Source organism: Heterodontus francisci, unplaced genomic scaffold, assembly GCF_036365525.1.
Source record: "Heterodontus francisci isolate sHetFra1 unplaced genomic scaffold, sHetFra1.hap1 HAP1_SCAFFOLD_674, whole genome shotgun sequence".
NCBI classification, from domain to species: domain Eukaryota; kingdom Metazoa; phylum Chordata; class Chondrichthyes; order Heterodontiformes; family Heterodontidae; genus Heterodontus; species Heterodontus francisci.
Genome location: NW_027141531.1, coordinates 451,375 through 466,345, shown reverse-complemented (window position 1 = coordinate 466,345; position 14,971 = coordinate 451,375). Strand labels below are relative to the sequence as shown.

Genomic DNA, 14,971 nt, shown 5'->3' with positions numbered 1-14,971 from the left:
ATTCCATCTGCCACTAGGTCGGGTGTCCTGGGTGGGGGCAAGTCTTGTGAGGGGCAACCCTCCCAGCAGCCTGATGCTGCCGCCCTGATGTACCCGACCCTGAGGCCAATTTGCGTAGTTTCCCGTCTGCTGGGCCTGCGGGCGCTGGCAGGGCAGGAGATGGCCTCCTCTCTCCACCTCTGGTCCCGGCTCCGGATGGATTTCTCGACTTAGCAACTACCGTCTCCCCTGGGCTGCTCACTGGCCTGGGGATGGAGGTGGAGGAGGGTCCTGAACCGTTGGCGCCAAAGGCTCCAGTCCAATGGATGAACCCAGAGAGGACTCCTCCGCCATCGATCCTGGGGGCGCGATCGTGAAGGAAGCGGGACCAGCTGGCGCGGCCGGGACATCTGCCCCTCGGTGTGTGGTGGGTGTGTCGGCTGCTGGCAGTGACGACCCGGAGGAGGATGGAGACTCGATGTGGGGTACAAAGGACGACCTTTAATCCATTGCTAGTGAGGCGGTGGACTCCCTCGTGCCTCCCAACGTGTCTCCTCTCATCCCCACCAGAGAACTCCAGGACTTCCTTGTGGCATGCAGGGGTTGCTGCAATAAAGTTCAGCTGGCCCTCGGCAAGTGGTCGAGTTTGGCACTGATTATCCAGTCCGTCCGTGCTACCCTCAAGAAGACTGGGAAGGGCACAGGCATGAAACTGGTTGAGAGATGCCGGTTTAAAGCGTTCCTCAATGGGTTGCTGGGGTAGTGGAAGATGAGGTGCACTTCCGCTCCTTCCTCACAATGAGGTGTTGGTGATGGTTTTTAAGAACCTTTGACATGAAGATAACCATAGCCAGCCTCAACAACAACGGCAGCAGGGGGTCTCTCCACAGATTTCACAATCTCTCAGTCCTCAGGGAAGGGAGATATGCAGTGAGCTTTCTGCAGGAAACCCACACCGTTCTGGGAGATGAAGCCACCTGGCTCCTGGTGTGTCAGGGCGGGGTCTACATGAGTCACCTAATCCTTATTTCTAGTGGGGTGACTATCTTGTTGGCCCCAACTTTTCAGCCAGAGATCTTGGGGGCCAAGGAGCTAGTGCCGGGCTGCTTGATCCACCTTGCCATTCGCCTGGGTACCATGGCGCTCCACTTTGTGAACGTGTACCCGCGCAAGCCCGGCACGTTGCAAGCATGCCTTTTAAAGAAGTGTCCGCTCGCTTGAGCTCTATCAATAGCAGCGAGTGCACCATCCTCGGGGAGGGGGGGATTTTAACTGTACCCTCGAGGTGAGGGATCGTTCCGGTCCCCAGCATGGCCAAGCGTCGGAGGAGAAGTTGAAGGAACTGATCAGCTCTCTCGACTTGGTGGACGGCTGGCAGAATCTCCATCCCGACTCCAGCATCTTCACATGGTGGTCAGGAGGAGAAGGGTCTCGAATCGACCGCCTCTACTTTTTGCAGGGGTACGTCTCTTGCGTCTCGGCAGCCTACATGTGGCTGGCGCCGTGCTCAGACCACCACCTGGTGTGGGCAGAGTTCACTCCACTCTGCACGTGGGCGGGGTCCGCGTACTGGCACTTTAACAACCGGCTGCTGGAGGACGAGCGATTCCGGGACTGGATTTCGTCGATTCTGGGCCAACTGGAGAAGGAAGCAGGGGGGCTTCCCCTCCTTGAGGCTATGGTGGGATGTGGGCAAGATTCACATCTGTGTCTTCTGTCAGGAGTACACAAAGGGGTTGACCAAGAGGCGGGAAGCCGAGATTGGGCGCCTGGAGAGGGAGATGCTTGACCTGGAGTCCCATCTCGGTCAGGCCGTCGTGGACCTGGCCCTGTGGCAGGTGTACAAAGAGAAGAAGGGCGCACTGAGGGATCTGCAGCTCACGCGTACGTGAGGTCGTGGATCCAGATCCTGCAAGATTTGGACCGCGCTTCACCCTTCTTCTACTCGCTGGAAAAATGGCAGGGGATCAGTAAGCAGCTCGTTGAGCTGCTGGCCGACAACAGATCCTCCTTCACGCATCCGAAGGGAATGGGCCTTTTGGTCCGTACCTATTACAGCATGTTGTTCTCTCCAGATTCGTCCAGGGAGGACGCGCGCAGGGTTTTGTGGGAGGACCTGCCGCAGGTCAGCCTGGAGGGCGCCGAAGGATTGGAGGCTCCACTCACATTAGCGGAGCTGACCAGTGCCCTCCACCAGCTCTCAAGGGGCAAATCCCCGGGGCTGGATGGGCTGACGTGGAGTTCTGGGACGTCCTGGAGGGCAATTACGCGCGGGTCCTGGGGAAAGCCTGGCGACTGGGGAGATGCGCCTTCATGGCGTAGGACGGTCATCATCTTACTGCCGAAGAGGGGTGATCTCCTACTGCTTAAGAACTGGCATCCGGTCTCCCTCCTCAGTACGGATTATAAGATCTTTGCCCGGGCAATGTCTACCCACCTGGGATCCGTGCTGGCCCACATGATCCACCCCGACCAATCCTACACGATCCCAGTCCAGTCGATACAGCACAGCATCCACCTGGTCCGGGACCTGATCCATCTATCCCAGAGGACTGGTCTGTCTGCGTCGATCAAGAGAAGACGTTCGACAGGGTGGATCACGAATATCTTTTCGGGACTCTGCGCACTTCGGACTCGGGCCGTATTTTGTGGCCCGGGTTCGATTTTTATTCGCTGCAGCAGAGTGTCTTGTCAAAGTTAACAGGTCCTTGATGGCACCCGTTTGCTTTGGGAGAGGAGTGCGTCAGGGATGCCCCATGTCCGGCCAATTATATACCATCTGCGTGGAGCCATTCCTGTGTCTGCTTTGCAGGAGGTTGGCGGGTTTGGCTCTGCATGGGCCGGACATGCGGGTCAACTTCTTGGCTTACATCGATGACATACTCTTCACGGTCACAGATCCTGTTGACTTGTGGCGGATGCGCGAGTGCCAACAGACCTTTTCTGCTGCATCCTTCGCGAGGATCAATTGGAAGAAATGTTCCGGAATCCTGGTGGGTCAGTGGCGGGTGGACTCCCTGCTGGAGGAGTTAATACCTTTTGTGTGGAACACCAGGCACCTCCTCTATCTGGGAGTCCACCTTAGCAGGAGTTGGAGGCGAAAGTCAGCACTCGGCTCGGGCGCTGGACTGGACTGCTCCAAGTGCTTTCCTACAGGGGCCAAGCGCTGGTCATAAACCAACTGGTGGCCTCGATGCTGTGGTACCACCCCCTGCATTTGCCAGTAAGATCCAGAAGAAGCTCATCGATTTCTTCTGGGGCAAGAGGAATCACTGGGTCTCTGTCGTGGTCCTGAGTCTCCTGATTGAGGAGGGCGGCCAGTCGTTGGCATGTGTCCGCACCCAGGCTGCTACTTTCCGCCTTCGGACCCCATACGTCAAGCATCCCCCCAGATGGTGTGCGCTGGCGATGTATTTTTTCCGCCGGGGCACTGCCTTCAAGACGACACACAGCTCCCAGTGGAGAACGTTAGCCGCGCCTCTCTGAGGGAGCTGCCTGTCTTTTACCGGAATCTATTCAGAGTCTGGAGCATGGTAGCCTCCAGTCAGGGCGCTCCCCCTTCGGTGGAGGAGAGCACCTTGGCTGTCCGGGCGGCTGGCTCAGGGGACGGACCGAGGGGCAGAGGAGTAGTCGAAGCCCCCAGGACACCCCTCACTGCGGGCGACGAGGGGGCTCGGGAGTGTGGAGTGCTCCTAGCCGAGTTGACTCCCACTCAGCCAGAACTGCTCATCGGACCCAGGCCCTGAAACCCTCCTCGGGAGCTGGTTCCACACAACCCGAGCTGCCTCTCTGAAACGCCCTCCATGCCATTCCACACAGTGCGGATGTGTTTCCTGTACGGGCGGCTCTTGCACACTCTCCACTTCCTCGCCCTTGTCAGCTGCCCGGACACACCGTGGCAGTCCGTGTTGCCATCTGACGGCGAGAGGAATCCTCACTGGAGGTCTCTCTACATGGGAGTCCTCCTCCATTACATCGGGGTGGAGGGTGTTGCACAGGGCAGTCCCATGCAATAACTTTTAAGTAGGTCCACGGACTCCCAGGCCGCCTGTAATTCTTGCGGCCTGGACAAGTCCGTGTTCCATGTATAGATGGAGTGTGCGAGGTTGCAGTCCCTCTTTGAGTATTTAAATGGGCTGCTCCTCAAGTTTTGGCTGTACTTCAGCCCCATGTTCCTGAACTTTGGACACCCAGTTCGGAGGGGTGTGGGCTGGGAGCAGGTTCTCCTCGTCCATCTGCTCCTGGGCCTGGCCAACGTGGCAATTCACAGGTCCAGGCTGTGGGCCGTTGTGGGGGTGGGGGGGGGGGGTCCGTCCACCCTGATTGCCTGCCCCTCTTCTGAGGTTACATTCGTGCCCGGGTGTCCCTGGAGAAGGTGCATGTGGTGTCTGCCGGAACACTTGAGGTCTTCCGCGACTGATGGGCAGCGCAGAGGCTGGAGTGCACCATCGATGCCAGGAAGGGCATTTTAATTTAAGTTTTGTTTTATTTATTTGATTTTAGTAAAGTTATTTTATAGAATGTATATAAGGGGCACCTGAGGAATAAAGGCCCCCTCAACAAATAAAACAAAGAAAAGAAAAGAAATCGGGTTAGGTACAGAGTAAAGCTCCCTCTACACTAACCCTGCCCCAGTTGTAGATTGGACTCCCTGACAGTGCCAGCTAACACCACACCTCAGGACCTACCCCCATCTCCCTTTCCCCATTCCACTGACAAACTGCTCAACTAGTTCACCCTCATTCCCTTTGAACCTGCCTCATTTCTCCCCACCTACAAAAATCCGCACCCTCTTCTCTCGCACAGTGCTCACCACTTTCTGTGTAAATTGTAACCCATCTGTGGCCCTTCCCTGCTGTAGGCCTGAGCCCATGTCCCTGGTTATGGAGTCTGTGGTAATCTCACTGGTATTATTGGGCCTGGGATAGATTAGAGAAGGTTTTGTGTGTTGAAGGCCTGTGCTGAGGATCAGGGCTCAGGACACTGCCCTGTTAGGCTAAGATTCCAGCTGCTCCAGGATTACATATTGTCCCTTACCGTTCACGTGGCAGTTGTTGTGCTCACTCACAATGCCAGTGTCATTCTCTTTCCCAGCCGGCCATTTGTAAATAAACAGGGTCGTGCGAGAGGAACCAGCATCAATGACAATGCCATACTGTCGGAACAGAAAACAAGGAATATGCTTCAGAACATCTTTGTAATATACAAATTTAGAAAAAGCAGGTATAAATAAATAAAGCAAATGTAATATTGTGCTGGATAAATCCTACTCTAGTGTTTATACCAGCTGTGGCTCAGTGAGTGGCACTCTCACCTGTCAGACAGGTTGTGGCTTCAGGACCCACTCCAGAGAATTCAGCATTAAGCCCAGGCCGACACCCTAGTACAGTACTGAGTGAGTGCTGCACTGTCAGAGGTGCCGTCTTTCAGATGAGATGCTCAAGCGAGGAAGCGTCTGCCCTCTGAGGTGGATGTAAAGAGTTCCAAGGCACCATTTGAAGAAGTGCAGAGACATTCTCCCCAGTGCCCTGGTCAATATTTATTCCTCAACCAACATCACGAAAAATAGATTATTTTAGTCATTACAACATTGCTGTTTTGTGGGATCTTGCTGTACGCATATTTGTTGCCATCTGTCCTACAGCTGTGACTACACTTCAAAAAGTACTTCATTGGCTGTTTCGTCCTGAGGATGTGAAAGGTGCTATAAAAATGCAAGTCCTTCTTTATTTCCTGGGTCTGAGACTGAGCTGTGTGCATTGAAGCTTTTGCTGACGCTCAGGACTAGATTATGCTACAGCCATGGTCTGCAAGTGCTGGCTCTGAGTATAGTCAGGCCGCAATGGATTGATACAGGTCTGAATGGGTGGTTTGACACACGTGTGACTGGATGTTTGGGACACATGTGATTGGATGGTTTATTACATTTGTGAATGGATGGTTTGGTAGAGGTGTGATTGGATAGTTTTGTGAAAGGGAAATCGTGTTTGACAAATTTATTGGAGTTCTTTGAGGATGTAACAAGCAGGGTGGGTAAAGGGGAACCAGTAGATGCAGTGTATTTGGATTTCCAAAAGGCATTTGATAAGGTGCCACATAAAAGGTTACTACACAAGAGCTCATGGTGGGGAGTAATATATTAGCATGGATAGGGGATTGGCTAACTAACAGGAAATAGAGAGTCAGGATAAATGTGGCATTTTCAGGTTGACAAACTGTAACTAGTGGGGTGCCACAGGGATCAGTGCTGGGGCTGCAACTATTTACGATCTATATTAATGACTTGGATCAAGAGACAGAGTGTACAGTAGCCAAATTTGCTGACAGTACAAAGATAGGTAGTAAAGCAAGTTGTGAGGAATACACAGAGACTGCAAAGGGATGTTATGTGAATGGGCAGAAATTAGGCAGATGGAGTAAAATGTGGGAAATTGTGAGGTTATCCACTTTGGTAGAATAGTAAAGTAAAATATTACTTACATGGAGAGATACTGCAGAATGCTGTAATACAGAGGAATCTAGGCAACTCATGATTGTATAGAAGGTAACTGATCACCTTTGCACTGTCTGTATTCTTTGACTTGATGCTGTTTTAAACTGTTTGGGAATGTAATTTTTACAGATTTTTATGAGTAAAGTATATTTTGGAAATTTAAAAAAGCAGAGGAATCTAGGTGTTTTCATACATGAATCACAAAAGTTAGCATGCAGATACAGCAAGTAATTAGGAAGGCAGATAGAATTTATTGCAAGGGTGATGGAGTATAAGAATAGGGAGGTCTTGCTACAACGGTATTGGGTGTTGTCAAGACCACACCTTGAGTAGTGTGTACAGTTTTGGCCTCCTTATTCAAGGAGGGATATACTTGCATTTTTTTTGTTCATGGGATGTGGGCGTCACTGATTATGCCAGCATTTATTGCCCATCCCTAATTGCCCTTGAACTGAATGGCTTGCTAGACCAATTCAGAGGGCATTTAAGAGTCAACCACATTGCTGTGGGTCTGGAGTCACATGTAGGCCAGACCAGGTAAGGACAGCAGATTTCCTTCCCTAAAGGACATTAGTGAACCAGATGGATTTTTACAACAATCGACAATGGTTTCATGGTCACCACTAGACTTGCTTTTTAATTCCAGATTTATCAATTGAATTCAAATTCCATCATCTACCATGGTGGGATTCGAACCCATGTCCCCAGAGCATAAGCCTGGGTCTCTGTGTTACTAGTCTAGTGGTCATTACCACTACGCCACCACCTCCCCATTTGAGGCAGTTCAGAGAACGTTCACCAGGTTGATTCCTGGGATGTAGGAGTTGTCTTATGAGAAAGGTTTGAGCAGGTTGGGCCTATATTCTTTGGGGTTTAGAAGAATGAGAGGTGATCTTATTGAAAATGGTGTTGAAGTAGAAGATTAGCCATGATCTCAATGAATGGCGGAGCAGGCTCGAAGGGCTGAATGGCCTACTCCTGCTCCTGTTTCTTGTGTGTTCTTGTGAAACATATAAGACTCTGAGGGGGCTTGACAGGGTAGGTGCTGAGAGGATGTTTTTGCTCAAGGGGGAATCTAGAACTAGGAGGCAAAGTTTCAGAATAAGGGGTCTCCCATTTAAGGCAGAGATGAGGAGGACTTTCTTCTCTCAGAGGGGTCGTTAATCTTTGGAATTCTCTTCTCCTAAAGCACTGAAGACAGGGTCATTGAATATATTCAAGTTGAGCTAAACAGATTTTTGATCTACAAGAGAGTAAAGGGTTATGGGGGGGCAGGCAAGAAAGTGAGTTGATGTTATTGAATGGTGGAGCAGGCTTGAGGGGCCGAATGGCCTCCTCCTGCTCCTATTTTTTTTGTTCTTATGTTGGGTCCAGGTGTGACTGGATGGTTTGGTAGAGTTGTGATTGGATGGTTTGGGTCACATGTGATTGGATGGTTTGATAGAGGGGTGAATGAATGGTTAGGTAGAGGTGCGTTTGGATGGTTTGGTTCTGGTCTGATTGGATGGTTTGGTGAAGTTGTGTCTGGATGGTTTGGTACAAGTGTGAGTGAATGGATGTTTTGATATAGGTGTGACAGAGTCATAGAATCACTTACAGCACCGAAAGAGGCCATTTGGCCCATCGAGTCCATGCTGGCTCTCTGCAGAACAATCCATTCAGTCCCACTCCTCCGTTCGATTCTATTAACCCTGCAAGCTTACTTCCTTCAAGTACCAATCCAATTTCCTTTTGAAATATTTGATTGTCTCCGCTTCCACCACCCTTGCGGGCAATGGCTTCCAGGTCATTACCATCCATTGCCCAATACCTGCAATCGGTGTACCCAGGTGCTTGTACCATCAGTTAATGGGAACAGATTTTCCTTGCCTACCTTCTCTAAGCTTGTCATAATCTTGTATCCCTGTATCAAACCTCCCCACAGTCTCCTTTGCTCCAACAAGAACAACCCCAGCTTCTCCCACCTACCTTGTAGCTAAAATCCCTCATTCTGCTAAATCTCCTCTGCACCCTCTCAAGGACCCTCACATCCTTCTTAAAGAGTGGTGACTAGAACTGGATGCAATACTCCAGTTAGGGCCGAACCAGAACTTTATAAAGGTTCAGCATAACTTCCCTCCTTTTGTACTCAATGCCTCTACTTATGAAGCCCAAGATCCCATATGCTTTGCTAACCACTCTCTCAATATGTCCTGCTACCTTCAAAGATCAATGCACATGCACCCCCAGGTCCTTCTGTTCAAGCACACGCTTTAGAACTGGGCCATTAAGTCTATATTGTCTCATCCTATCCCTTTTGCCAAAATGCATCACCTCACACTTCTCTGTATTAAATTCCATCTGCCAGTTCTCTGCCCATTCTGCTAGCCTATCTATGTCTTGTTGCAGGTGATTCTTATCATCCTCACTGTTTGTCAATCCTCCATGTTTGATGTCATCAGCAAATTTTGAAATTCTACTCTGTATTCCAAGATCCAAGTCATTTATAAATAGTGGTCTTAGCACTGACCCTTGGGGAACACCACTGAAAACCATCCTCCAGTCTAGAAAATAATCATTTACCATGACTCACTATTTTCTGTCTTTAAGCCAATTTTTATCCACTGACCCTCCTTTCCCATGAGCCTCAATTTTGTTAACCAGCCTTTTATGTGGTATTTTATCATATGTTTTCTTAAAATCCATATGGACACCATTCATCACATTCCCTTCATCAAGCTTCCCTGTTATGTCACCAAAAGATGTGATTGGATGGTTTGGTACAGAGGTGATTGGATGGATTGATACAGGGGTGATTGGATGGTTTGGTGCAGGGGTGATTGGATGGATTGATACAGGGGTGATTGGATGGTTTGGTGCAGGGGTGATGGGATGGGTTGCTACAGGGGTGATTTTATGGGTACAGGTTTGATTGGATGCTTTGGTACAGAGGTGATTGGACGGTTTGTCACAGGGGTGATTGGATGGATTGACACGGGGTGATTGTATGGTTTGGTTTAATTGTGATTGGATGGACTGGTGCAGATGTGATTGAATTTTTGGTCAAGGTGTGGTTGAATATTTTGGGTAGGTATAATTAGAGTGTTTGGTATATGTGTGATTGGATGTTTTGATTCAGCTGTGATCGGATGCTCTACCAGTATTTTGATTGGATGGTTTGACAGGGTTCGGTAAGTGGTCAATTGGATTTTTTGGCAGAAGTGTGATCAGATGATTTCATACTGCTGTAATTGGATGGTTTTGTAGAGATGTGATTGAAGGATTTGATGGAGGTGTGATTGGGTGTTCTGGCACATATATGATTGGATGGTTTTATAGAGGTGTGATTGGATGGTTTGATAGAGAGGCGATTTGATAGGTTGATACAGATGTGATTGAATGTTTTGGGGCAGACGTAATTGGATGGTTTGGTGGAGTTGTGATTGGTTGGTTCACTAGATGGTTTGGTTCAGGTGTGATTGGATGTTTTTGGATAGCTGTGATTGGATGGCTTGATAGAGGTTTGATTGGATGGTCCGGTAAGTGGTTGATCCGGTATTTTGGCAGGGCTGTAACCAGATGATTTCCTACTGGCGTGATTGGATGGTTTGGTACAAATGTTATTCGATAGTTTGGTTCAAATGTGATTGCATGATTTGTTTCAGGTGCCATTGGATGGTTTGGTAAAGATGTGAATGGATGATTTGATAAGGGTTCTGATTGGATGGTTTGGTCGAGGTTTTATTGGATGGTTTGACTCAGGTGTGATTGGATGCTTCACTAGTGTTTTGATTGGATGGTTTGTTCATGTTCAATAAGATTTTCTGTCAGAAGTGTGATCAGATGGTTTTGTATAGGTCTGATTGGATGGGTTCGTATTGGTGTGATTGGACAGTTTTGTATAGATGTGTTCAGAGATCATTTGGTATTTTTGCAGCAACGAATGTGAAATGATAAAAAAAAAAATCATCAATCCCCTAGCCCGTACATTCACTGTGGTTTATTATATTGGGCAGCACAGTGGCGCAGTACTTAGCATCACAGCCTCACAGCTCCAGCGACCTGGGTTTGATTCTGGGTACTGCCCGTGTGGAGTTTGCAAGTTCTCCCTGTGACTGCGTGGGTTTCCGCCGGGTGCTCCGGTTTCCTCCCACATGCCAAAGATTTGCAGGTTGATAGGTAAATTGGCCATTATAAAAACTTACTTGGTAGTAAGTTTAGTATAGGTAGGTGGTAGGGGAATTGTGGGGATGTGAGAGGGTAATGGGATTAATGTAGGATTAGTATAAATGGGTGGTTGATGGTCAGCACAGACTCGGTGGGCCGAAGGGCCTGTTTCAGTGCTGTATCTCTAAATAAAAATAAATAAACCCTGGAAGAACGGGCAGGCTGTCTTTAACTTAAATAGACCAATTTGTTCCTGCAGGTTGCATATGTTCCCATGGTCCTCTGGCCCCAGCTCTGCACATCCACCTTACTGACTTGTTAGATTGCTGGGTGCTGCTCAGTATTTGATTTTCAGCCAACGTAGCCCCCTGGGCTCTACACTTGACTCATTGCTTTTTCGACAGTTACAGAAGAATCCTTTGTTTGTGCAAACAATGAGCTCCAGTTCATTAAACATCTCTTCTCTACATCTGTTATGCGACATCCACCCAAATGAACTTCTACTCAGTGTTAAAGCATTTCATTATTCTTCTCCTCCATTCATTTTTCCTTCAGTCCCTCCCCGTACCCCCTCCCCCCATGCTCCTGAACACAGGACCATCTGCCAATCACCCGCAGTCAAGTGGTCATTCCTTATGGGTGATATGGAGAGACTGGAGAAGCTGGAATTCTCTCTACAGCAAAGTAGGTTATGTGAAGATTTAACCAAGGTGTTAAAAATTATGACATATAAACAGAAAATGCTGGAAATACTCAGCAGGTCAGGCAGCATCTGTGGAGAGAGAAGTTTCAGGTTAATGACAGCACTTTCTGCTTTTTAATTTCAGATTTCCAGCATCTGCAATATTTTGCTTTTATTATTATGTTAAAAACTATGAATGGTTTTAATAGAGTAAACAGGGTGAAACTGTTTCAACTGACAGGAGGGTTGGTAACCAGAGGATAAAGAATTAAGATAATTGGAAAAAAAGAGTTGGGGACAAGATGAGGAGAATTTTTTTACGACAGAGAATTATTACAATCTGGCAGGCACTGCGTTGCCAGGTTGATGAAAGCAGGACTATTTGAAAAGGAGAAAGTTGCAGGCCTTTGGGGAAAGAACAGGGGAGTGGGCCTAACTGGATAGCCCTACCAAAGAGCCAGCACAGGCACGATGGGCCCATTGGCCTCCTTCCGTGCTGCATGATTCTATGATCCTATGAGTGGTCTGTGTATTAGATCCCAGCCAAGCCCAATCCCATCCCTGTACAGTTTGCCGTGGGGGAGACTACTTTGCAATCAGCAGTCAGAGCAGCAGGAGTGAAAAAGAGGGAGTCTCGGTCACTCCCGATTGCATGAAAGTCTGCTGCTTGTCATTTACACAGAAAATCAGCAGAACTGCTGTAGAAATGGCTTGCACAGCCACCAGCAGTCAGGTTCTGCTGCTTTTCAGGGGATTCACTGGAGACGCGGTGAGAGGTTGGGAGAAGCCCCACAGAAATCCAGAGCCAAAATATTTCGATGTCTTAGTATAGGAGGCAGCTTAAATCAAGTAGGGAATTCAGAAGAAAATTTGTTACCTAGAAAGTAGTGAGAATGTGGGACTTACTACCAAGTAAGTTGTGAAGAGGACATCAGGAGTCTGCAAAGGGTTATTGATAGGTTAAGTGAGTGGGCAAAAATTTGGTAAATGGAGTATAATGTGGGAAAATGTGAACTTATCCACTTTGGCAGGAAGAATAGAAAAGCAGCATGTCATTTAAATGGAGAGAGATTTCAAAACTCTGAGGTGCAGAGGGATCTGGGTGTCCTGGTACATGATTCACAAAACATTAATATGCAGATACAGCAAGTGATTAGTAAGGTTGATGGAATATTGTTGTTTATTGCAAGGGGAATGGAATATAAAAGTAGGGAGTTCTGATGAAAGGTCACAGACCTGAAATGTTAACTTTGCTTCTCTCTCCACAAATGCTGGCAGACCTGCTGAGTATTTCCAGCATTTCTTGTTTTATTTCAGATTTCCAGCATCTGCAGTAATTGGCTTTTATAAAAGTAGGGATGTTTTGCTACAGTTATATAGGATATTGGTAAGACCACAACTGGAGTATTGTGTACAGTTCTGGTCTCCTTATTTAAGAAAGGCTATAAATGCATTAGAGGCAGTTCAGAGAAGGTTCATTCCACAGGGGGGGGGGGGTGTTATTTTATGAAGAAAGGTTGGAAAGGTTGGGTCTGTATCCATTGGAGTTTAGAAGAATGAGAGTTGATCTTATTTTTATTTATTTTTTATTCATTCATGGGATGTGGGCGTCGCTGCCCAGGCCAGCATTTATTACCCATCCCTAATTACCCTTGAGAAGGTGGTGGTGAGCTGCCTTCTTGAACCGCTGCAGTCCATGTGGGGTAGGTATACCCACAGTGCTATTAGGAAGGGAGTTCCAGGATTTTTACCCAGCGACAGTGAAGGAACGGCAATATAGTTCCAAGTCAGGATGGTGTGTGGCTTGGAGGGGACCTTGCAGGTGGTGGTGTTCCTATGTATTTGCTGCTCCTGTCCTTCTAGTTGGTAGAGGTCACGGGTTTGGAAGGTGCTGTCTGAGGAGCCTTGGTGCATTGCTGCAGTGAATCTTGTAGATGGTACACACTGCTGCCGCTGTGCGTCGGTAGTGGAGGGAGTGAATGTTTGTGAATGGGGTGCCAATCAAGCGGGCTGCTTTGTCCTGGATGGTGTCGAGCTTCTTGAGTGTTGATGGAGTTGCACCTATCCAGGCAAGTGGAGAGTATTCCATTACACTCCTGACTTGTGCCTTGTAGATGGTGGACAGTCTTTGGGGAGTCAGGAGGTGAGTTACTCGCCTCAGGATTCCTAGCCTCTGACCTGCTCTTGTAGCCACGGTATTTATATGACTTCTCCAGTTCAGTTTCTGGTCAATGGTAACCCCTAGGATGTTGATAGTGGGGGATTCAGTGATTGTAACACTATTGAATGTCAAGGGGAGATAGTTAGATTCTCTCTTGTTGGAGACATATATGATCCTGAGAGAACTTGACAGGGTGGATGTTGAAAGGATGTTTCCCCTTGTGGAAGAGACTAGAACTAGGGAACACAGTTTAAAAATAAGAGTCACCTATTTAATACGGAGATGAGGAGAATTTTTTTCTCTCAGAGGTTTGTGAGTCTTTGGAACTCTCTTACCCGGAGAGCAGTGGAGGCAGAGTCATTGAATATTTTTAAGGCAGAGGTAGACAGATACTTGACAAACAAGGGAATCAAAGGGTATAGGGGGCTGGCGGGAAAGTGGAGTTGAGGTCGCAATCAGATCAGCAGGCTCAAAGGGGCTGAATGGCCTATTCCTGCCCCTAATTTGTATGTTCGTAGGGAGTGGTTGAGGCAAATAAAATAGACGCATTTAAGGGGAGGCAAGATAAACACATGAACGAGAAGGGAATAGATCGAGTTATGCTGGTAGAATTAGGGAAGGAAAGGCAAGAGGTGGCTTGAGTGGAGCATAACTACTTGTATAGACTAGTTCAGCCGAATGGCCTATATCTGTTTTATAATTCTACATAATTCTGTGTAAATGGCCATTACTGCTGGTCACATCTTCAGGCCACAGATATCATATGCCATAATAAAGTAAAGGCATAGACCATATAACTGGCACTGATGTTGGCCTGCTGTATCTGTTGTTTGGTGAACAACATCTGTCAACTATTCCCACAGAACAAAAGACAGTTTAATATGTTATTGTTTGTGAGGTGATTTTCTGTTTAGTAGTGTTTCTGCCAGCTGTCTAAAACCAGGCTGACACTCCAGTGCAGTACAGAGGAAGTACTACACTGTTAGAGAGCCAGTGCTACACTGATGGAGGAGCAGTACTGAGAGAAGGCTGCATTAATGGAGGAGCAGTACTGAGGGAATGCCATACTGTCGGAGGGGTGCTACTGAGGGAGCGCCACAATGTCGGAGGGACAGTACTCAGGGAAAGCAGCAATGTCGCAGGGAGAGTACTCAGGGAGAGCCGCACTGTTGGAGGGAGAGTACTCAGGGAAAGCCGCACTGTTGGAGGGAGAGTACTCAGGGAAAGCCGCACTATCAGAGGGACAGTAGTCAGGGCGGGTCGCACTGTCGAAGGGACACTACTCAGGGGAAGGCGCACTGTCGGGGGGGCAGTACTCAGGGAGAGGCACACAGTCGGAGGGACAGTACTCAGGGCATGCCGCACTGTCGGAGGGTCAGTACTCAGGGAGAGGCACACAGTCGGAGGGACAGTACTCAGGGCATGCCACACTGTCGGAGGGTCAGTACTCAGGGAGAGCCACACAGTCGGAGGGACAGTACTCAGGGAGAGCCACACAGTCGGAGGGACA

At 48.4% G+C, this 14,971-nt stretch overlaps 1 protein-coding gene across 1 annotated transcript in view; it reads right to left on the bottom strand.

Moving 5' to 3' along the window:
- Positions 1-14,971, bottom strand: part of LOC137363990 (ectonucleoside triphosphate diphosphohydrolase 2-like) — a 113,073-nt gene that overhangs the window by 60,466 nt on the left and 37,636 nt on the right. The window contains exon 2 of the mRNA XM_068027486.1: positions 5,017-5,134. Within this exon, the coding sequence (XP_067883587.1) occupies positions 5,017-5,134 (118 nt within the window). The remainder of the gene's footprint in view (positions 1-5,016; positions 5,135-14,971) is intronic.